The 25451-nt window shown below is 47.7% G+C and overlaps 1 protein-coding gene across 2 annotated transcripts in view; it reads right to left on the bottom strand.

Annotated features, from left to right (window-relative positions):
* LOC119435396 (probable 4-coumarate--CoA ligase 1) overlaps nt 1-25193 on the bottom strand; it is a 35723-nt gene extending 10530 nt beyond the window's left edge. Inside the window, exons 1-3 of one of the 2 annotated variants that reach the window (XM_037702265.2) lie at nt 24995-25193; nt 18010-18178; nt 849-1130 (exon numbers count right to left, since the gene is read on the bottom strand). In XM_037702265.2, the coding sequence (XP_037558193.2) occupies nt 849-1130; nt 18010-18178; nt 24995-25185 (642 nt within the window). In that variant the 5' untranslated portion in view covers nt 25186-25193. The remainder of the gene's footprint in view (nt 1-848; nt 1131-18009; nt 18179-24994) is intronic. The other variant, XM_049659825.1, reaches the window with a different exon arrangement.
* Nucleotides 25194-25451: the final 258 nt, after the last annotated feature.

The raw sequence follows: 25451 nt of genomic DNA, 5'->3' as shown, positions 1-25451 counted from the left end.
CTTACTAGAGAGTACTGCACGTTTCTAACGCGTTTGTGCTAGCGTCCCCTTAAGCGGGAGATGGTGCAATTATAATGAAGGGGGCTGTTATAAAATAGGAATGACGTCACATATGGCGCGTGTCATTGGTGGAAGTCAATCGTTCGATTTAGTGCGGCGAGACTGGGCGAATTACACGGAAGATTCACGGTTTACCGATGATTCCCTCCGGAGCTTCGCCCACTCATCATCATTCACCCCGTGGATATGCGGTGTTTTTTCGCTACACGTTGGCTAGATTGGTACTTTAGCAAATCGAAGCGTTACATAATACATTGGAAAACTTTCCGTGGTGTTCATGATCGTCAGGCTGTCCTGCATCAGATAATTACTATGCAGGACCACCAGTCTGTAAGTCAAGTATTTAAAGGTAACGGAGCCGGCGGTTCACGGTTCTGATGCTTGGTTCACACAGATACGCCGCGCGCGGGACGCTGCATCTTGATAGCTACCGTCGGCGGGGACAGAGTCCGCCCTACGCTGTGTTATTGTGGCTTAGTTCGCTTTGATGAAAGCAGCGGCACGAAAGTCAATTCGCTGCCAGCCCCACACCTCCGAAGACAAGTTTCTCCATCCGGGAAGGGTGGAGGGGAAGGAAGCAGACACACAGGGTTACAAGTGCACCTGCGTCCAGTCGGAGAAGAGACTTCTGAGCTTGTAGGCGAACTCTGGGTCATAAACAAGCGAGGCAGGTGGATTGTCAAGTTACGAAGGTGAGTGAGCTTCTACATTCAATTCCCCAACCATCACTGCCACGCAAGGATTATTAAGCAAGGATTATTTAGCATTACAGTAACGGGATGCCTTACCTTTAGCATTACTGTAGTATTAGGAACACCGGTGTCATCTCCTCTGCGGGCGTCAATGGTCTTTGGTTGAGCCGTTATAATAGAACAAGACTCAGTCATGGCATACATATTCAGCATACACTCCAGTCTCTCGAAAGCTTTACGCGCCCGATCAGCTATAGAGGTCGACAGCACACTCCCTGTGATGAGGAGGTGCTTCACGCTGGGCAATTGTCGACCAGTGCGACGCATTTCTTGTAGCAGAGCTTGCAATCTTGATGGGAATAAGTGTACACCCGTAACCTGCGTGAAAGAGATACACAGCAGAGAGAAAAAGTTTTTTCTTTTATAACTACCCACGAGATATATAATTATGGATATTCGTATTTCAGCAGCTGCATGTTTATGAGGGCTTTGGATGATGAATACACATGAAGAGCATTCAGTTCTTATCGTTTTATCTGTTCCTTCCCCATGTATATATTACGCATATAAAAATGGCTCACGTTTGTTGAACGGCAAATTCACGGGAAAGAGTACGTGTCGTTTGCTGTTGAAAAGAAGTTGTGCTTTAAAAATTATTACGTAACAAGTGGAAGTTAAAGGCTGTTCGCTACAACTCTCCAACTTTCTTATTGAAAGCATTCCCTAAAGCTAAAACTTAGAAAGTTGATTGATTATCCTTAAATAGTTATGATTCTAAGCAGGGTATACCAAAAATAGTGCGACTTGCTCTATAAATAGCTAACCACATGCAGTTAGTCGAGTCCACCTAAGTTTTTCGCCATATTTTTGCACCTCGGCTAAAGTTAGCTGGCATACCCTCTATGCTAACCACTCTTGGTTACGGCGCAACCAAGAGTGGCGCAATTCAGAAGACGATTTGACGTGTTGAGGTGTAATCGGTCTCGACAGCCATCTCCGTTATGCATCGTTGTCTCTCTTGTAGATATTGCAAATAAATATTTATATGTGACTTCCGCATCATAACAAATTAGAGAGAGGTGCTGGGTAACAACGAGAGAGTGGTCGCAGTGGTCGTCACCTCGGACTGGACATAACGGACGAAACAGGATGCGAAATGGCGCGGCCCGTATCAACGCCTACAACCCCGACGGTTGTCCTGGCTGAGCTGCGGCATCCAGGAACGTTCTGCAGCACCGACCACCTTGACGTAGAAGAAGATCACCACGTATGAGCGAGCGTGTAAGTTCCCACAACAAACGGGATCCGATGATTATGCTGGCTAACTTGGCGTTCTACCTAAAGGCACACAGCGAAGTTGTGGTATGATAACCACGAGGAAGAGCTTAACAACTGGCACACGTGCAAGCATAAGCTGAGGGGCTTGTCCGGGCGACCCGCCGGGCGCACGAGCGTCGCAAAGAAAGAACTAGCGACCCGCTTGCAAACGCCCACAGAATCATACGTATCTTACATCCACGACGTGTTGGCTTTGTGCCGTAAGGCCGACAGCGATATGGCTGAGTCGGACAAGGTTGGGCATGTACTGGTAGAATCGCTGACGATACTTTAAACATGCTCATGTGCAAAAGTTGTGAAACAGTACAGGACATCTTAGAAGAGCCGCTGCATTGCAACGCCATTCGCACGTCTACCGAACACAGCTGCGACATCCTCTTGTGACGACAGGATAGGAATGCAGCCACCATCAGCATCAAACGACCTGACGCGAATTCGGCGAGAACTTGAAACCATAGCTCCTGCAGCCCTTTTTTCCCGCCCCAGTGAGCCGACCAACTTGCTTACAGTGCCATTTGTGCAGGGACATGTTTCATTTGTCCCATGTGACTTAGCTAGTCGTCGTCCTTGTTTCTTGCCTGCTATTTATATGTATGCATACGTTTGGAGTTTTTGCCAAGAGTTTCATTGAGCCATACACTTGTTTTTTTTTAAAGTTTGGCCAATGGCCTAAACTATGAAATATTCAAATGTAGGCCGGTTTCGGCGATGAACATCAATAGTGATCGATGGTTGGTCCGATAGAGCCAAGAATCATAGTCCCGTCGTCTCATGAGATAAAGGTTTCTGGTCACCCAGAGTGTTGTTATTGTTCCTCCTTTGTTTGACGTTAAATGGCGTCTTTTTTTAGTTGTTGGATTTCTTGTGTTAGCTATGTTCACCTGTTTGCGCTACATGTTGTCCTTACCCCCTTAGGCATTACTCTTGTAAGAGCCTGTGAGGTAAGTGTATAAATAAAACATAATATATATATATATATATATCCTCCACCGTCGTGATATATATATGTATATATATATATATATATATATATATATCCAACTGGGTATATATCAGAATACTCGCGGTGGGGCATGATATACGTGCATACAAATAGCATCTATGACATGACCTAAATAGTATGAATGCCAAGGCGCCCTAATAGTGATTTCTTCAACTGGATATATCCGAATAGGCGTGTTCGGGCTTCGCTTGCATGCCTGCAAAATATGAGTAGGACGTTCGGGAGCGCTAGTTGGTCCATAGCTTTTATACGTTTCTAAAGCTGCGCGAAAAAACGAGCACACACGAAAGAAACACAGAACCCACTGCGCTCGTGGTGTCGTGTGTGTTTCTTTCGTGTGTCCTCGTTTTTTCGCGCAATTTTAAAAACGTCTAAAATGCAGAATACGCGTTGCATGTAGTGGCATGAATGCTATGACATATTTGACGTGGCCTGTATTTCATACATGAATGGCATGAATATCATGGCGAATTCGTGGTCGTTTTATAACCTCGGTATACAGGGTGTCTCAATTATGCACCAAGATTTAGAAATATGCAGCTGCCATGTCGCTGGACAGAACCAAGGTTTTGTTGTTTGATGTCTCTTGGAGATACTTGGATAATTTTTTGCATTCCGCCTAATTGTACAGTTATTCTTGATGTCCATGCGAAACTTGTATTTCCTGACCCGCTCCGTCGATGTGGCTATTGTTGTACGCTAAAAACCAAGTCCTCCTCACCCGCAGCCGGCAGGCCGAAAGCCTTCCTCACCCACAGCTTCTGGACAGGTTATCCTCCTCACCCGCTTCTCGCATGCCGTTTTCAAGTGAAGATTGTATATCCCCTAGTAATTTCCCCTATGTTGTACTTGGTGTCTTTGTTTGTTGGCTACTTATGATATGATTAATAAAAATCTGGCCCCTCCGTTCCCTTTAATTGCGATAGAAACTATATGGACACTTCGACCGGATTTCTATATAGATCGGAACCTCACTTCGCCGTGAGGTTCCGTATAGATTCCAAGGGCAATGAAATCGTCTCCGCGCGCCGTATGCGCGAGCGAAAGCGCGCGGGGGCCGCGCGCTATCACGGAGGGCGAACGCACGGCGAAAGCAAACGCAACCGTCGCGCGCAAGGCCGTGGGGGTATGGGAGGAAAGGAGGCGAGGCGACGCTGTGCTCCGGCACCAAAGGCGTATCTTGCAACCGGGCGTAAGGGGAACTTGCCACTCAATCTCCCACGCGAAAGGAAGAAAGCGGGAAGGCAGCGCGGGAAGGAGGGCGCAGCTTCTCCTCTGCCAACAACTTCTCCTCTGCACAACTCCTCTGCACTTTGCCCGGCGTTGGCGGTCGTCCGCACCATCTCTTATCTCCACACGGCTCTGACCTTTGTATGCGCTGTGCATTTGCCGCTATTTCCGTGGAAGCCTTCGCCCACCGCGGCGACTGCGCTTGCTGCCAGCGTTTTGACAGTCGTTGTCTGCGATCATTCGGTGTGATATATTCATGTTTGCTTGTGCGCGCTGACCCCACGATTGTTATTTAAGTTAGTAAGCGAATGTGTCCAAGTTTATGCAGCCGATAAAACCACTATCCCTACTCCGAATAGCTCTCTACTAATTTGCTATCGCAATCGATAGTTTCGCAGTTTCGCATTTCGGGTGAAACTGCGACATTTTTTTTATTCATTACGTAACGAGGGCACGAATTCGGCAACATTGACTGCTTCAGGTAGCATATGAGGGTTTATTGGGCAGTTGCCATCCCCCCCCCCCCCCCCAAAAAAAAAAGATCCCGTACTCGTGACGCCCGCGGCAGAAAGGATGTGCCGCATCCGCCGCCTAGGTTTAGTGAGTGGTTGGGCTGGCTAACACTCCTAGGTTTAGTTCTAGTTGTAAAGCATGAATACCCCAGAAAGTGGTTGGGCAAAAGGCGCAACGGTAGCTCAATGGTAAGAGCATCGCACGCGTAATGCGAAGACATGGGTTCGTACCCCACCTGCGGCCAGTTGTCTTTTCACCAATTTTTATTTCCAATAATTTATCATTTCTTTAATTCAATTAGTAAGTACAAGTAATTTCCCCTATGTTGTCCTTGGTGTCTGTTTGTTGGCTACTTATGATATTGTTACACTGCTCTGCATAATATCGAGGAAGAGGAGAACGAGCTTGAGGGCTGAAGAAGACGACGCTTCAGCGACCGACTGGTTGTGTCAATCATTGTCAATCGTGTAAATATTGTGAATATATTTTCCCGTCTTGCTTCTTCCCTCCGCCACATATTTGATGGAAGTGCGGGGTACTACTGTGCACGACGGAGCTCCGAAGCGGACGTAGCCTGGCCACTAACAACATGACGACCACTGGAGCCGGTGCTGGTACAGCCGCCATATGTCGACAAGAGCAACCGCTACCCCGACGCCGACCGTCATCTTGTCCGAGCCCCGCGACCCAAGCATGTTTTCCGGTACCGACAATCTTGAAGTCGATGAGTGGCTCCACATGTACGAACTTGTCAGCGCCCATAACAGGTGGGAGCCAACTGTTATGCTAGCAAACCTAATTTTCTACCTGCAAGGCACGGCATGGGTCTGGTTTCGAAACCACGATGAAGAATTGACTAGATGAGATCAATGCAAGCAAAAGCTCCGCGAGTTATTCGGCAAGCCTCTTGACCGTCAGCGAGCTGCGCAAAAGGAACTTGGCCCTCGCGTCCAGACGTCAACCGAATCATACCTGACATACACCCAGGATGTTCTCACCCTTTGCCGCAAGGTTGACGAGCGGATGTCAGAAGAAGGCAAAGTGAACTACGTACTGAAGCGTATAGCAGACGACGCTTTTCACCTGCTGGTATATAAGAATTTTTCGACCATCAACGACGTCATTACTCAATGCCGACGCTTCGAAGACGCAAAAAGTCGTCGCATCGCACACCAATTCACGCGTCTTCCAAACACAGCTACTACGTCGGCGTGCGAGGATCTTCACTCCCCGCATCAGCCGCCAACGTCCGAGAGCCTCGCTCGTTGCCTTCGGCGAGAGATCGAAGCCGCGGCACCGGTTGGATTCCAGACCTATGCTACCAATTCTCTACCGACAATTTCCCTCGTGCAGTCTGTCGTACGTGAAAAGTTGGCGAACCTTGGCATTCAGTTTGTTCCGTCAACCGATCGGATACCTACGCCTTTCCTGCGATGCCTGCTTCGCGACATCAGTACCTCTCTCGGCCTTTTCGCAACGCAGCTGAATGGCGAACATCCGATGACAGGCCGATTTGCTTCAACTGCCGACGCGTTGGCCACATTTCCCGTCACTGCCGCAATAGCTGGATGTCATCGCAATATCAGTCTGCGTCCCCACCTTACCGCCGCTCACCAGGTACTCGACCACCACCGGAAGATTCCACAGAGCCCTACTACTCTACCCAAGCGTCCGCATCTACACGACAGAGTCGTTCACCCTCATCACGACACCCCCGTCTCGCTCACCCACTGTTCGCCATTCTCCGTCCCCCATGTACCGGCGCTCTACGGGAAACTGACGAGTGCAGCTCCGAGGGGTGACGCTGCTAGATCGACCCGGACTGCAATACCTCTACTGACCTTACCGACGGATAGGAATCTACTTGATGTGTATGTGGATGGCGTCCCTGTTGCTGCTCTGCTTGCTACCGGTGCGCACATCTCTGTGATGAGCGACCTGCTTCGTCGACGGCTGACTAAAGTCCTCACTCCTGCGGCGTCCTATGTTGTGCGAGTCGCTGATGGAAGAACACTGGCCACAGTAGGAATGCGTGCTGCTCGTGTGGGCATCGCTGGCCGCCAAACATCTGTAATATTTACTGTTATTCAAGAGTGTGTCCATAACCTTATTCTAGGCCTTGATTTTCTGTCAGCTCACTCCGCACTTATCGAATGCTCTGCTGAGCTTGTTCAACTCGATTTGCCTTCCCCTGACCCACCCGAGGAAGTTCCCAGCAGACTGTGCTCCACCGAGCACATTCGACTTCCCCACAAGTCATGACCTGCGTCCTCCTCTCCCCCGCTCCACTGTGCCTGACGGTGACTATATTGTTTTTCCTCTCGCGGACGTCCTCCTTGCCCATCACGTTGGTCTTCCGTACACCGTCGTCACTATCACCAATAACTCCACCAGCCTACCCCTCGTAACTTAGAAATTGGGGAGCATGTCCTCCTGCAAGGCACAGCCCAAGACTGCCAGTTATCCACCTTGACTGGTGATATTACGTCGTCTCCCGTTGACTCTTCATCTTCTTTGCCGGCTGTCTTTCCGGAGTTAACAAACATGATTGCTTCAGGTCTTCCGCCACACTACGCCGACCAGCTACGCCACCTGCTTGTCTCGTTCAGCGACATTTTGGACCTGCATGGTCGCCCTTTAGGCCAGACCTCTCTCACAACACGCCGTATTGACACCGGTGACGAACACCCTATTCACATGCGACCAAAGCACGTGTCTTTGCATGAACGACAAGTCATTCACACAGAGGTCGTCATCGACAAGTCATTCACACAAATGCTCTCTCGAGGTATCGTCGAACCATCATCCAGTCCTTGGGCGTCCCCTGTCGTTCTAGTTAAAAAGAAGGACGACAGCTGGCGCTTCTGCGTGGATTACCGGCACCTCAACAAGATCACAAAGAAAAACTTTTATCCTCTACCACGCATTGATGACGCCTTCGACTGCCTCCACGGTGCGAAGTACTTTTCTTCCATCGACCTTCGTTCCGGCTACTGGCAGATTGCCGTCGACGACTTGGATCGCTGAAGACTGCCTTTATGACGCCCGACGTCTTATACCAGTTCAAAGGCATGCCCTTCAGCTTATGTAATGCTCCAGCTACATTTGAACGCATGATGGACACTCTCCTGCATGGCTTGAAGTGGTCCATCTGTCTTTGTTACTTAGACGACGTCATCGTTTTTGCTCCTATATTTGCCTCGCACCTGGAGCGCCTCTCGCTCGTTCTTTCTGCTTTTCCCACTGCTGGCCTTCAACTTAATTCATCTAAATGCCACTTCGGCCGCCGCCAAATTGCTTTCCTCGGCCATCTTGTTGACTCATCTGGTGTGCGCCCAGACCCGGACAAAGTTCGTGCCGTACAGAAGTTTCCTGTACCAACCTGTACTAAAGATGTCCGGAGCTTCGTGGGTCTGTGTTCATACTTCCGCGTCGTCCATTAATTTTGCGGAAGTCGCCCGTCCTCTTACTGCTCTTCTGAAGGCAGACGTTTCATTTTATTGGGGTCCTGCGCAGGCAACCGCCTTCTCGAAGCTTATCTTCCTCCTGACGTCTCCAGCCTTCCTGGCGCACTTCGACCCGTGTGCTCCTACAGATCTCCGCACTGACGCCAGTGGTCATCGAATCGGTGCCATTTTATGCCAACATCAGCGAGGTCACGACCACGTTATTGCATACGCCAGCCGTCTGCTTTCTCCCGCTGAGCGTAATTATTCCATCACTGAACGTGAGTGTCTTGCGGTTGTCTGGGCAGTGGCGGCCCTTATCTATATGGTCACCCATTTAAGGTCCCCACAGACCACCATGCACTCTGCTGGCTTTCGTCCCTGAAAGACCCTACCGGTCGCCTAGGGCGCTGGCGCTACGATTGCAGGAATACTCGTACACAGTTGCCTACAAGACCGCCCATTTACACCAAGATGCTGAATGCTTGTCCCGCCATCCAGTTGACCCTCCTGATGTTCCTGCGACCGATGCTTCTGCTTCTGTATTTTCGCTTTCTGCTTTTGCTGACCTCGCTACCGAACCATCGCTACCATCCGTTGGATCTCGGCGCTGCTCCAGGATGGCATTCTACGTCGACGCAGCATGCACCCTAGCAGACCTGAGATTCTGCTTGGATGGATGGAAACAACTTTATTGAAATCCTGCCGTCTGCGCTCCCTGCTGGTCGACTCCAACCTCTTGGCATTCCTGCCGAACCCTTCTCTTGCATTGGTGTAGACCTCCTTTGACCTTTCCCCACATCTACCTCCGGCAACAAGTGGATTGCCGTCGCAACCGATTATCATTCCCCGGCATCTTCGTACCACTGTTCTGTCCCAGCTGCACGATGTACCAACTTCTGGTCACCTTGGCGAATCTCGTACGTACGACCGTGTCCGGCGACGATTCTTTTGGCCTGGTCTGTACCGATCTGTCCGCCACTATGTCGCTTCGTGTGAGTTATGTCAGCACCGGAAAAAGCCGTCTGTGCTCCCTGCAGGTCGACTCCAACCTCTTGACGGTCTTGCGGAACCGTTCTCTCGCATTGCTGTAGACCTCCTGGGACCTTTCCCCACATCTACCTCCGGCAACAAGTAGATTGCCGTCGCAACCGATTAAACAACTCGGTTTGCGATCACCAGAGCCCTTACAACCTCCTGTGCAGCAGACGTCGCCGACTTCTTGCTGCACAACATCATTCTTCACCACGGCGCTCCTCGTCAACTTCTTACCGACCAGGGTCACTACTTCCTTTCTACAGTTGTGAACGACTTGCTCCGCTTCTGTTCTACCAAACACAAAATTACTACTGCATACCATCCGCAGACGAACTGTCTTACTGAGCGGCTTAATCGAACAATAACAGACATGCTCTCCATGTTTGTGTCTGGTGACCATCATGACTAGGATACTGTCCTCCCTTTTGTCACATTCGCGTACAATTCATCGCGCCACGACACCTGCCGGTTACTTGCCATTTTATTTGTTGTACGGCCGCGATCCCGTATTGCCTTTTGACACAATACTGCCTATCCCTCAAGAGCCCGTGTCTGAGTATGCCCGCGACGCCATTGCCCGAGCCAAAGAAACACGTCAAGTTGCTCACCATCGCCTTTGTGCTTCCCAGATCAAACAGAAAAGCATTTATGACAGTCGTCACAGTGACGCTGACTATGCTCCCTGGGATCTCGTTCTTCTATGGTCTCCGACCCGCCGCGCCGGCCTCTCTGAACAACTAATGTCTCGCTACTTCGGTCCTTATCGGGTCCTTCGCCAGGTGACCGACGTGACCTACGAGATATCTCCGGTCACACCTACTACCCGCTCCCTCCAGACTTCCCATGACATCGTTCATGTCAGTCGCCTGAAACGGTACCAGTCCTCTTCTACTTAGGAAGCACCGGGACGGCGCTCCAACGCCGGGCGGACATAAGTTACACTGCTCTGCACAATATCGAGAAAGAGGAGCACGAGCTTGAGGGCTGAACAAGACGACGCTTCAGTGACTGACTGGTTGTGTCAGTCATTGTGAATCGTGTAAATGTTGTAAATATATTTTACCGTCTTGCTTCTTCCCTCCGTGACAATATTGTCACGGGCGAAACAACAGAGCTAGCAAGAAGTCCCCGTCTTTACTGGAACCAGACCAAAAAGAAGAACGTTCTCTTCTTCTTCCAATCCCCAAGCGAGTACGTGCCACAGCAGATGGCTCATATGTGACGGCATGTGGCATTACCCCCTCTCCTAAAGAAGCATCGTCTCGATGCTGTAAATGAGGGTAAAAAAATATATAAAAAAATGAGGGTGACAATATAAATGAAAGAAATGTGTCGTAACGCGAAAGAACCATCTGGTTCTGGGAAAGAAGGAAGAAAAGGAAAAAAAAAACACAGAACACAACGAAAACGAACAAAACAAAACAAAAAGAACGGCGTAAGTCGTCAATATAGTATAGTCACTCGACGGTCGAGTCACGGCGCGAAAAATATGGTTTCAGTCTTGAAACATGAACCACTTCAGTTTGAGGAAGCCGACGGGAGTTTCTTGGGGTGCCTTCTGGGAGAACCTCGTAGGTAACGTCACTGAGTCGCCGTACAATCTTGTAGGGGCCGAAGTAGCGACGCAGCAACTTTTCTGACCGGCCCCGCTGTCGGATGGGGGTCCACACCCACACTTCATCGCCAGGATTGTAGGCAACCTCGCGGTGGCGAAGGTTGTAGCGCCGTGCGTCTGCTGTTTGGCGACACTGAATACGGCATCGCGCGAGTTGACGGGCCTCCTCGGCGCGCTGAGCGAACATGGCCGCATCCGTGTGAAACATCCCTAAGTTGACGGGAAGGAGCATGGCGTCGAGCATCGTGGTGACCTCTCGACCGTGCACTAAGCGGAAAGGTGTGAAGCCTGTACTTTCTTGAATTGCGGTATTGTACGCAAAAGTGACGTAAGGAAGGATATCGTCCCAGTTCTTGTGGTCAATGGCCACATACATTGACAGCATATCCGCGATTGTCTTGTTCAGGCGTTCAGTCAGTCCATTTGTTTGGGGGTGATAAGCCGTCGTTTTGCGATGTGCAGTGCCACTTAGCCTCAAGACTTCCTGTAACATCTCGGCGGTGAAAGCTGTCCCACGATCGGTAATGACGACCGCTGGCGCTCCGTGACGGAGGACAATGCTGTGCACGAAAAAATGGGCGATGTCTGCTGCGGTAGCTTTTGGGAGTGCCTTTGTTTCGCAGTACCGTGTTAGGTAATCGGTAGCAACCACAATCCACCGATTGCCGGACGAAGACGTGGGGAATGATCCCAGCAAGTCCATACCGATCTGATGAAAGGGCCTCTGCGGTATTTATACTGGTTGTAGCAGCCCTGCTGGCCGCACAGGTGGAGTCTTACGTCGTTGGCAGTCGCGACATGTGCGAACGTAATGCTTCACAGTCTTTGCGAGACGTGGCCAGTAGTAAGAGCGGCGAATTCGTTCCAACGTGCGTGTGTACCCCAGGTGTCCGGACGATGGTTCGTCGTGACAGGCACGTAAAATATCGTCACGAAGCGAGGTCGGCGCGACTAGCAGGTATGTAGCTTGCGTATGGTCAAAGTTCTTCTTATAAAGCACGCCATCCCGGAAACAAAAGGAGGCTAGCGCGCGTGGGAAACTTCGAGGAAGACTTGACGTACGCCCTTCCAGGTAGTCAATGAGAGGACTGAGCTCCAAGTCGTCGCGCTGTTGTTGAGCCATGTCTGTTACTGATACGGCAGAAAGAAAACTGTCGTCCTCTTCAAGGTCAGCGGGGGTACTTCCGACTGGTGCACGTGAGAGACAGTCAGCGTCGGTGTGTTTGCGTCCTGACTTGTGAACGATGGTGACGTCAAATTCTTGCAGTCGAAGGCTCCAACGCGCCAGGCGACCTGAGGGATCTTTGAGATTCGCGAGCCAGCAAAGCGAATGGTGGTCGCTGACTACTTTGAATGGGCGACCGTACAAGTATGGCCGAAACTTTGTTATGGCCCAGACAACGGCTAAGCATTCTTTTTCTGTGGCAGAGTAGTTTTTCTCGGCAGCGGATAACGTTCGGCTCGCATAGGCAATCACACGCTCTATGTGATTTTGCCACTGAATCAAGACAGCTCCAAGGCCGACGTTGCTGGCGTCTGTGTGCAACTCCGTGTCAGCGGTCTCGTCAAAGTGACCGAGTACAGGTGGGGCCTGGAGAAGGTTTCGGAGGGTATCGAATGCGAGGCACTGATCCTGACCCCAAACAAACGGCATGCCTTCCTTCGTCAGGTGGTTGAGGGGTTCAGCGATTTTAGAGAAATTTTTGACAAAGCGTCGGTAGTACGCACAGAGCCCCAGAAATCGGCGTAGATCACGCTTATTTGTTGGCACGGGAAATGCGGCGACGGCGCTCGTTTTCTCTGGGTCTGGGCGGATGCCGGCATGGCTCACAATGTGACCTAAAAACTTCAGTTCTTCGTATCCAAAATGACACTTTTCGGGTTTTAGAGAAAGTCCAGCTGTTCGAATTGCCTGAAGAACTGTCTGGAGGCGCTGGACGTGCTGCGCAAACGTGTCCGAAAAGACCACCACGTCGTCGAGGTAAACGAGACACGATTGCCATTTCAGCCCAGAGAGAACCGTGTCCATCATTCTTTGAAAAGTAGCTGGCGCTGAGCATAACCCAAAAGGAAGCACCTTGAACTCGTAGAGGCCGTCAGGAGTAATAAAAGCGGTCTTTTCACGATCACGCGCGTCAATGGAGATTTGCCAGTAGCCACTGCGTAAATCCATGGAAGAAAAGTAGCGAGCGTTGCGTATACGATCCAAGGAGTCATCTATTCGGGGCAGGGGGTAAACGTCTTTCTTCGTGATCTTATTTAATTTTCGATAATCCACGCAAAAGCGCAAGGTACCATCTTTCTTCTTTACTAACACAACTGGCGAAGCCCAGGGACTGGTCGATGGCTGGATGACGTCATCTTTAAGCATCTGTTGAACTTGATGACGTATAGCGTCTTGTTCCTTTTGCGATACCCTATAGGCATGTTGTCGAACGGGCCTTTCGGTAGGTGCGGTAATGATACGATGCTGGGCAAGCGGTGTCTGGTTAACCTTCGTCGTTGTAGCGAAACAATCTCGAAAAGAATCGAGTACGTCCAGAAGCCTTTCTCGTTGTTCTGACGGTAGGCGCGGGTTCACATCTAGAGAGCTCGCAAACGCCTTGGCAGAATGGTCACATGGCGAAAGAGCAGCTAATACTGGCGGACCGTTGACGTCGGCAATTTCCGCAAAGTATGCAATCGCGGTGCGTCTGGCAAGATGACGATATTCCTCACTGAAGTTCGTGACCAGCAAGTGAGCCTGTCTGTTTCGAGGCTGAATAACTCCTCTGGCAACGCATATTTGTTGTGCAAGGAGGAAAGACAAATTTGCCTCCGCTATTACAGCGTGGGGAACGTCCTGCTCACATTCCACACCGACAAAGAGGCTGCTGCGCGGTGGCAGAGTCACGGATTCATCGGACACACGTAGCACGGTCTTCGGTACTTGGGTGATGTTGTCAGCTTCAGAAGGAAAAGGGTCCTCGAACGACACCAGCAACTCACGTAAGTCAATGATTGCGCCGTATTCACAAAGAAAGTCCATTCCAAGGATTATTGGGCGCGAGCACACAGGTAATACGAGGAAAGACCCCGTGAACGTCGACGCACGGATCCGAATACGTGCCGTGCACATTCCAGTTGGCATCACCAGATGGCCACCTGCCGTGCGTAACTGGGGCCCTTGCCATGACGTGGTGACTTTCCTCAATTGAGATGCCAGTGCGCCGCTCATAACTGAATAATCGGCACCGGTGTCGACGAGGGCAGTGACAGCATGGTTATCAACAACTACGGCGATGTCGGCAGAAATAATCTTAGTACTGTCGGAAAATAAAGAAAAATCGGAACGGTCGTCGTCGGGTCGTTGCGTCGAGGGAGGTTCTTTGAATGTTCGTTGAAAAGCGACTTCACCCCCAGAAGTCGCGGTTCCTAGTTTCCCCTGTGGGCACTCGGTGAGCGGTTCCTTAGGGGAGCGTAAGACGACGAGGGCAAGCTAGGTGACACGGACCGGCGAGGAGATGGTGATCGCGATTGGCGGCGCTGAACAGTCGATGAAATTCGCTGGCCCGTCAGATACGCTTCGATTTCGCGGGGACGCTCACCGAAACGTGGGCACCGCGCGCCGGGATGAAAGCCGCGGAGACCTAGCTGGCGGTACTGGCAGTCGCGGTACACGTGACCCGCTTCACCACAGTGGTAGCATAGCGGACGGTTATCCGACGAGCGCCATACACTTGCCTTAGTAGCGCTCAGTCTTGAGTGATCTGGTGGTCGATACGTAGGTACGCTCGGATACCTTGAGCCGGATAGCGATGCGAAGAGGTGTCCGGTAGCAGATGTGTTGCCTGGTCCACTGTACGCATGATGGGATCTGTAGATGGTGGTGCAGGAGCCCTCAATGCCGCTGCATAGGTTAGCACAGGGACCTCAGGTCTAGGTGGTGCGAGTGGTTGCACCGCCTGCCTGATTTCACTCCGGATGACGTCCGAAAGTGCTGTCACGGGTGGTTGGGGTCCCACTGGTGACACTGCTTGGAGTTGCCGCAGTTCGTCACGCACAACGCTTCGTATGAAGTCTGCGAGGGCCTGCTTCTCGCTGTCGAACCCAAGAGAGCACGCAGTAGCCGTGATGTCGTGGCGTTCGTACTGTGACGACCGCTGCTGGAGAGTGCGCTCCATCGTGGTTGCCTCACTCACGAACTCGGCCACAGTTGTTGGTGGATTGCGTACGAGTCCGGCGAAAAGCTGTTCCTTGACTCCACGCATTAAATGTCGCACCTTCTTTTCCTCGGGCATTGCAGGGTCTGCGCGTCTGAAAAGACGAAGCATGTCCTCGACAAACATCGAGACTCTCTCGTTGGGCCGCTGGTTCCTAGAAGAGATGGCTTGTTCAGCTCTCTCCTTTCTTTCGGCGTTGCGGTACGCATCGCGGAGCTGTCGGCTAAACTCGTGCCATGTCGCAAAAGAACCCTCATGGTTCTCATACCATGTCTTCGCAGAGTCTTCTAGCGCGAAGTAAACTCTCCGCAGCTTGCGAACATCATCCCACTCGTTGATGCTGGCAACCCGATCGAAGTGGTCCAGCCAGTCTTCAACATCTTCAAAAGTGTCTCCGTGGAACGGTCTGGGCGTCTGTGGCGCATGAAAAACATGCGGGAGAGAATACTGGGCATCATGGGTTTGGCTCGCCTGGTTTGTAGTGGTCGTTGACATTGTTGTTTCTAGTCTCGACGACAGGGAAACGAATTCGGGTGGTAGTCCTTGCAGGCGGCGGCTGCTTCTTGCTGTGGGAGCTGTGGCTGTCTGGGAGGTGCTAGCAGTGACGGCGAAAACTTGGGAGCGAAGGTGCATTTACCCAGCACCTCCACCAGTAATGTCACGGGCGAAACAACAGAGCTAGCAAGAAGTCCCCGTCTTTACTGGAACCAGACCAAAAAGAAGAACGTTCTCTTCTTCTTCCAATCCCCAAGCGAGTACGTGCCACAGCAGATGGCTCATATGTGACGGCATGTGGCAATATGAGTAATAAAACCCGGGCCCCTCGGTTCCCTTTCTTCTCGTTCATTACATGTCATGTACTTCATGGCATGACAATGGTGACAAGATTTGCTTGTGATGTCATTTCATTCATTTCATGGATATCCTAAAGCATAACTTGGTAAACAATGGACGTGACATTAATGACTTAAGATGAATGACATTACATGCATGTGATGACATCAATATTATAATTGAGATGAAAAGACATACTGAATTGTCAACACTTGTGGCATTTCTTTAACTAGATTTATTCTGGATATGCCTGTTATGACGTGGCATGCATGTCAAAACTTGATTGGCATGAATTCCATAACTCCTTATAATTCCTTCTATTTGTAGAGCAATGACACTATCCCCATATCATGACATACAAGTCAAGAATGACATAAATTCATGTCATGCACAGCACTACATTATTACCGTGACAGAATAATGCCGACCCAATGGGTCAAGTTGTCTACTAACTTGGCTCGCGAAGTGTAAATGCTGTCTACTAACTTGGACTGCGACGAAGTGTAAGAGCAGCCGCACGATTTAATGACTATGCTGAATGCATGCGCATGCTTGCCCGATGTTTAGCTAATTTGTGCAAGATGTAGCGCTTTTCAATTTCTCTTTATGCTTTATCTATGTGTGGTTTCCGTTGTATTAAAGAAACAAAGATTTGCCCGGGAGCGAAGTGGTCAGCACTCTCGACTGAAAAATGTACAGCCTCACGCATTTTTGACTATATCACCCGAGAACATTATAATATGGTCGTACGTCATCCTGAAGGGAACATCGTATTAAACGACTCTTGCACTTGAGAATATTTCTGCCGGTCTCGCTGATATTCGCCGCTTAAAGGCGCTATAATGCCTCATGATGAATGCTCGCACAATATAGTTCAAAATGCGGGAGGCTGTACATGGCCTCGTTGCCATAGATTCATATCTTAATCGAGGCGATTGTGGATAACGTTTTTTCTTATATCGCGCTCTGGCCAGGCGGTGCCAGGGATGATGCGATGGCTTCATCACGACAGACGTCATCATTGTTTGTCGTCGATGACGACAAAGGTCGTCGTCCGCGTAACGAAATGGTTGGAGAGGACGGAGAGACACGGCAAACCCAAATCGGAGCACTTGACTCCTGTCTCAGCAAAACGTTCCGAAAAAGCGAGCATCTCTCATTCAATACCTCGCAGGAACATGCCGTAAATGGTTATAATATGTAAGAATGTGAGAGAAATGAAACACTATGCTCGTTAATAGGCCCATAAAAACTTACTAATCGTCCTAATTGGCCGGCGTAATTAACCGCGGTACGACGCAGTATTGCGCTTTGTGAAAAATTGGCCCATGCACCTTGAGAAGGGATCCTGAACTAGTACGTCTTAAGGTGGTTATTTAGCACCCTCGTGTACACAGACCATCTGTATGCAGTGTTTCCTCGCGCGTGTTGTCTAGAGAGTGTGGGACAGGGAGTGAAACACATACATACAGGGAGTGGTACACACAAGCGTACCATACGCTGTTTCACTCAAAAATAACGTAAAGCAAATTGTATTTGCGTGTCGTTATGTGCATGAAAGTGAGTGTATAGTGCTGTACATAGTTGCGTGGCATCGAATATACTTACCTGGCATTCTATCAGTACCGACTGACATCAGCAATAGCCAAGCGTTTATTTTTCGGTGTCACGCTATTCTTGGGCGAGATCATGTCCCCAGGGAGAACGATAACATAATTTACAGCTGCTAATGAGTGAATGCACTCAAAATCTTATTACTGTCGATCAGGATAACTGACAAAGTAATCGAATCATGCATTATACGGCCGTGTAGAAGGAAAAAAATTAACAACAAATTATTATATGAGCCTCTGCAGTTTCTGTCTTTGCGAAGCGATATTCTAAAGCACAATTCTTTGTAGCCAGCTTGATTTCATGGACGATTCTCTCCTCGTTTGGAGTTCATCTCTAAAGTCTCTTATCAAAGCCCGCTGATTGGTATGGTATAATCTAGTAAGACAGTTGTTTCAAGTCAGACATACATATAAAGCGTTCTTACCTTGTACTTGTCAACGGCATCCATAATTTCCATACTGTTCAAACTTGCAGAAGTTATGATGATGGTCCCGCCATCCAACATCGCTATCACAGTGTAAAGCATGCCCGACTGGTGTGTTATAGGGTTCAATCCAAGGACCACGTCTCCCTCTCCAAATGGTAGAACGAAACTGAAACAGAAAAGAAAATTAAAAAATTAATGTTTAATAATTGGTCATTAGGCGCATAATTTTTTCGCAAAACAACTTTTCCTGTGACGACTTCGTCAGACACGTGGATGGCGGATTGCGTTCAGAAAAGTTGAAATATTTGCACATTTATTCTTTGTTCGACACCATTCAAGGACGCTGCCCTGTATTTGCCCCTGCCTTGGACCACACCAACGTCTCGCTCAAAACGGTCTTCGCCACCTTCCGGAACATATTGCACGCCTGAATAGACGATACACGTTATCCTCATGAAAACAATGACATGTGGTACATACTTCATCCGGCCACTGTGCACTGCATTCATCCGGGCATGGCACTCACGCACTCTGCTTGTGTACCTTGAAATTACGCGAATTCAGACTGAGTGACCTGGGTCACATGGTGGCATGAACGAATCGAAGTAAGCAACTACTATGGGGAGACAAGACCGAAGAGGAGAGAACCTCGATCGCCTGTGATTGTCGCGTGTGTGACAGGTTCGACGGAGCACCATAGCCTGATGGCATCACGAATGTGAAAATCGAACTAGTGGAAGCGTTAGCAGAGCACCACCACGTGAGGTCATCCAGAGACCAAAGAAAGGACAAAGTGCAGTATAGCGTTTTGTCTTGAAAGGAAGGCACATCGCTATTGTAGTTTATTTACTTGCTGTGAGTGCTCTCTGTAGGCCATATATTTCTTCTACTCGGGCTCTTAAATTTTGACTACGTAATTATGTTTGTATATATGCTTTTATATGCTCTTTCGCCATGAACTCCACTGGAAACCCTAATTCCGCTTGCTACACCACCGAATAGCGAATATGCATGTGATACCATCGCTCGTGCCGATGGCGTGCGTCAGATCACCCGCTCTATACTGATAATTCCCCGGAAACTGCAGGAGCTGGAAGTCCCAGTATGACCAGCTTAAATATAACCGAATTTTCTGTATCTTACTGCACTGACGTACGCCGCAACCGGCAAGACAGAAACTACCGGGCCTTCCAGGGAAGTTTGGCAAGAGATTCTACCGTTTCGTTTAATTTATTCCACAGTGACCCGGCACAGAAATTTAGTTTACTGCCTGTAAATGTTTAGGAACTAAACAACCAAATATGCGCAATACTTTTGAGTATCTTTTCCCAGTAAGTGCTGAGCACACGGATAGCGAATTTGTTAACAAACCAAAGGTCAACGCACTTTATGGTAACTTGCATAAGGCTAGAATAATGGCAATTACTTCAGCCCTAAAAATATCGGTAAAATGAGGAATTTGTCGAAGAGAGAAAGACCAGCCAAGGTACGAATAGAATATGCCCAGTCCTGCTCTCGTCACACAGTGACGCATCAGTAGTAATTCTATATTCCTCCAAAAAAGACCAGCTAAATAGGTCGCGCACAACTATATCTGATTATTCGGATAAATATCATGCAATTTAATGTTTACATTTGGCAAAGAGGTAACGTGTGGGACGATGGTACGTACATGTATGTCAAATATTCCTAATTCTGCTTGCACGAAAAGGACTTGTGGTGTGTTTAATCTTGATCATTTGCCCTTAAAACTCCGCTGAATTCTTTAATAAAAACATATTGCAATCTCCTCTGGGGAGATGCAAACAATTTAAAAAGTTTGTATAGTGAGCATCCGCAATCCAATAAAGTATGTAAACGTGCTTATTGGTAAAGCATATTATTTAGCTCAAATTAAGAATATCGTAGGCAATCTCACAACATTTCTCTTTCTATTACTGCAATTTTGTGCACTGGGCCACCAGTAAACAGCACACAACCGAATCCTAATACTGGTCATATGTCCATTTTGTAAATAATGATCAAGGAGTTCCTGCGCAAGTCGTAACCTCTGCTAGCTGCTAAGCTCGCGAAGCATAGCTACAGCAGGAGCTCCTATAGTCACCACAGATTCAACCTGAGGGTGCCGATGCCGTTTTCCATTGCATATCCCTCGTAGATATTTTGTGCCGTTCACTTGAGGAATTAAGTTTTGGCGATATATGAGTGAAATGTGTATAGGAGCGAATAAACCACAAATTGTTTCCAGCAGAACGTACGAACACGGAAAGAAATGAACGGTGACACTGACATTTTCCGTACGTTCAGTGTTTCTGTTCGTGTCAGTGTGTTCTGCTGGAAACCATTTGTGCTATGTGCAACCAAAAAGCTTAGGCAAACGCTATTCTGAACGAATATATGAAATACAAGGAAAGCACGTTTGTTTACACATAAAGACATATGAAGTTTACCTAGCTCTTAATCATTTAAATACACGTGCGTCTGTAGAATTTTATAAAGAGAATTTATATCGCTCGCGGACGCAAAAAACGAACTTTAGTCTGCGTAGAACTTGAACCTGTGGATGTACAGAGACAGAACTCATCGTGCCTGCTTATATTTTGATGTTGAAACACCGCTTCGAAAGCATTAAGACTCACGAGCTCATAGAAATTAATTAATCCAGGCAGTGTTGTATCCTGGCAAACTATTAGGTTTCATTGCATATAACAGGATACTGTGCTCAACACTATCAAATGCCTTTGCTAAGTCGAAAGTTACCAAGACAGCCTACTCCTGTTTTCGCCGAGAAAGTAGAATACGGCTATTTATATTTAGGTTAGCACACCAAAATGAGTACCTTGGCCTAAAACCAAATTCGCAAATGCTTAGTATGAATTCATCAGGCACGAATGTTTTCATACTAATGCTCAGAACTCTTTCTCCACATCGAACACATCAAGGGATCCAGACATATCGACATCAGCAACTACGACTCAGACTAATAGCTGTCATGAGATAAAGTTTATCTCTGCCTCTCTCTAGGCTGCTCAGCGATACTGATAAACGTCCAATATCAATGCTCTTGCTCAATGTACTACAGTGATAGATACGGCTTTTCAGAACACCTTTCCCTGACTGCGCGACATAGGTGACCGCAACACGTACACAATCCGTACTTTATAAAAATATAAAAATAAGCTCTGGCGTTTTACGATCCTAAAGAACGATCTGATAAAATAAGAACAGCGCGAGAGACATGTTACAAACTAAGAAAGACTCGCGCTGCTCGTATTTTAACGTGTGCTACCAACATGCTCAAGTCTCTACCTTTCGTATGGCGATAAGATTATGAGGCACGTCATAGTGGGGGACTCCTAATTTGACAACCTGGGGTTCTTCACCGTGCACCCAGTGCACGGCACGCGGGCGTTTTTTTCATTTCGTCCCGGCCATGAAGCGGCAGTCGTGGGCAGTATTTTATACCGCGGCCTCGTGCTTAGCAACGTAACGTCATAAGCACTAAGCCACCATCACTTGTGCGCTGCGCTTTCACAGCATGTTCTAAAGTCAAATAAAACATGACAATACGGTGGCAGCAGTACATGTGTTGCGTTCTCACTTTCAGTCACGTTGGGTTCTACCGCATGTGGCCCTATTCCCCAAACGATTTCGTCAACAGAAAACATCACTGATACGGAGTGTCCAAGCCATCATGCATGTCGTTTTTAAAGCAGACGGGCCATTCTACAGGAAGATAATCAAGTGCATATTATTCACAGTCGATTAGAGTCGTAATCAGCCTATATTGATGTCTACTGCAGGACGAAGGCCTCTCCCTGTGATCTCCAATTACCCCTGTCTTGAGCTAGCTGATTCCAACTTGCGCCTGCAAATTTCCTAACTTCATCACCCCACGTAGTTTTCTACCCTCCTCGACTGCACTTCCCTTCTCTTGGTATCCATTCTATAACTCTAATGGTCCATCGGTTATCCATCCCACGCATTACATGGCCTGCCGAGCTCCACTTTTTCCTCTTAATGTCAAGTAGAATATCAGCTATCCCCGTTTGCTCTCTGTTCCATACCGCTCTCTTCGATCTGTCCCTTAACGTTAGGCCTAACATTTTTCGCTCCATCGTTCCTTGTGCGGTCTTTAACTTGTTCTCGAGCTTCTTTGTTAACCTCTAAGTTTCTGCCCCATATATGTTAGCACCGGTAGAATGCAATGTTTGTACACTTTTCTTTCAAACAACAGTGGTAAGCTCCCAGTAAATATTTGGTAACGTCTGCCGTATGCACTCCAACCCAGTTTTATTCTTCTGTAAATTTCCTTCTCGATTAGAGTAGCCGCCAGTAAATTTTTGCTATTGCCATTCAATGTAGTAATTGTAATTCGCTATTTTTTAATTAATGCTCTGAATGACATGCTGCCAATGAACAATTCATAGGAAATTGCAACAGACTTCAAGCTGGCATGTTTTCAACAAAGCACTTTTCGCACGTTTATTAAAGAGGTTGATGAAATTGCCCGCGAAAATTGATAAAAAGTATTCCTGACTAACGGCGCACCCGCATCAAAAAGCAGCGCGCTCAAACAAGCTCCACAGTATTTAGTGGCGGAGATAGTGCTTTATCTGGCGGGCACCGCCGGCGACCATGCGGCACATTGGTGCTGCTAAGGAAAGTGTCAATAGCTGGTGGTTGATGCGCAAAGGAAAGAATACGTTCACTAACTCCCGTGGAGCGTATTTCCGGACGCTCCTTTTTGATGCAGGCGGACGATTAGTCACGTCACATTTTTCATTTTTTGCGGGCTTTTCTATCAGCAGGGAAATATGAACGGGCAGATGTACATGGCTGAAAATGTGCCCCGTTTAGATGTACCTCAATGTTCCACCAAATTCTTCATTGACAGCACACCATTCAGAGGAGTAATTTAAGATTTCCCAATTGCAATTAATTACTGAACTGAATGTCATCAACAGCAACATTACTGGCGACTGCTCTGTTCGACTGTGAACAATATGGAATACAGAGTTAGTATAGTATCTAGTATACTAACTCTACGTATTTAAATTGTGTCGCTGAATATGCTTACAAAGGGTACAGAGTTAAGCCTACTTTTCCTTTTGTCGCTCTAACCCTGCATAAATATATAAAAATATAAATAAGTAAGATAACCGGTACACGCTGAGCGCCATCACGCGGTCAAAAACTACGTAATATGCTCCTCCGCGTCGCGGAGAAGGGAACAATACGGACGCGACGCCGGCTTTTCGTCACCTTCAATGACATCAACATCGCAATCCGCTACTTCCATAACATGTGTGACATGACATCACATTAATTACATGCAATGCCGTTAATAGCATGATGTCTATGACATCAACGCATCAAATGACATAAATGACACATAACATGAAATAGCAGGAATGACATGTCATGAAATGCATGCGTGACATGAACGATATGGCATGTCATGCCAAGAGTAACATGTATTCATGATATGAATGATATGGCGGGCCATGAATATTAAGGATATGTATGCATGACAACCTGAATGACATGTCATGACATGCACGACCACGAGAACGTACCTGAAATTGGCCCAAGCTAGCAGCGTTTGACATGGCATAATATGAATGACATGACATACGTAACATGATAAAAATGCATGTAATGTTGTTCATGTCGTTTTTTATGAAGGTCATGGAAGACGTACATGTCACTCATGCCATAGGTTACGTGTCATGACATGCAAGTTATTCCATTCATGTCATATTTTACGTGTGCTATCATGCTTGTATTGTCCTGCTATTTATGTCATACATGTCTCTCATTCATGTCATACATGCATGTCATACATATGCGGATATGATGCAGCCAAAGAAATTATCACGATGGCATCACGTCGGCGTAAGAGATTAGATGGTGACATTGTTGTCACTGATGTTATGAATATCATGTGAGGTAGTCAAGTGATGTCATGCATATCCTCCTAAGACCTCTTGTGCAATACATTCGACATTGTCAACTTTTTTTCGAAATTCACTCGGAAGTGATTACGCAAAATATTCCTGCTAGATATGAACTGCGGTACACGTGTAGCTGTAAAGTGGTTTACTCATATTCTTGTGAACCGCTTTCGAGAAATTTGACATTAAATTGATCTATACCTCTGTGTCGTCCAACACGACCGAAAGCATCCTTGAGGTGTGTTTCCAAATCACTGTGACTGCGTAAAAATACCATACGCGAAAGCAACATGGCAACGTACTACACGTAGTCCCATCTTCATCTCTGGGTTTAGGCAGTGAAATGCCGTTTTTATCATAATAAGCATGAGGAGATGATAGAGGTAGTTATTTTTGTCGCGTACAAGGAACCGCAGCTGTTGGCATGTAACCGTGCTCTCTAAATTTTAAACTTGTTTTTAACTTTCGTAACATAACAGTACACAATAAAAACCACCTTGAAGAGCGATTATGTTCGATAAGTGTATTCGGGTCTCACGAGGATATAAATAAATGCAAATAAATTTGATTTAGTCAAAGAAACGATCACTAAGGCAACACGACGCGTAAGAGGATGGATAGATAGATAGAGATATAAATAGATAGATAAATTCAGCGTGCCTAACATAGGTAAGAAACAGGCAGACTCAAGTCCAGCTCTCATCTACGTAAAGCCAAGCATTCCTGTGGCATCGTACTGTTGTAGCACCGTTAGAGCTGAGTGTCGCTCAGCTGCCTGTGCTGCACACAGCTATACCGATGCTACAACATCTCGGTTTCCCAATAATGCTTCACTTTATGTATATGTCAACCAAACTTTTGTCTGCCTGTTTTTTTTTCATCAGCATCCATGCGGAAATAATCAGGATCAATAATAAAATAAAGAGTGGCCGTATTTCAATTTATCTTTTTTTGACATAAAAATCCTTATGGGCAGCACCCACAGTGTCGTTGCTTAACCCACAAGCGCTTCTAAGGATTCTTACCTCGTGGTATAGAAGGAGGCCACGTAGTTGTAATGTGTCATCTCCACGCCCTTGGGCCTGCCTGTGCTTCCCGACGTGTAGCACACAGCGAGCACTGTGCTCTTCGGGTCATAAACAGGGCACTCTTGGTACTCGCTTTCATCCAGCTCGGCGAATTCGGCGGCTGACACGAAGCCGGCAATGCGTCCCATGCAAAAGAGACCCTATTGAAGAAATGTGCATTGAAGATTCACAGAGATTAACGTGCGTACTTGGAGACGTCGAGTGACTTCAAAATCCTCACTGACAGTCGCTGTGAAGGTTAATACCAAAGAAAGCTATATATTATGGCTATTGACACATGCATAGTGTTAAAATGAATGCATCCATAGTTTTTTTTCCATTCTATTTCCTGCGTGACGTAAGTAATATTGGCTTTTGTGGCCAGGAGCCCCAATTCACCAATCACAATAAGGAA

This window comes from Dermacentor silvarum, unplaced genomic scaffold (assembly GCF_013339745.2).
Source record: "Dermacentor silvarum isolate Dsil-2018 unplaced genomic scaffold, BIME_Dsil_1.4 Seq677, whole genome shotgun sequence".
Classification (NCBI taxonomy): Eukaryota; Metazoa; Arthropoda; class Arachnida; order Ixodida; family Ixodidae; genus Dermacentor; species Dermacentor silvarum.
This window is presented reverse-complemented; position numbering and strand designations above follow the sequence as displayed.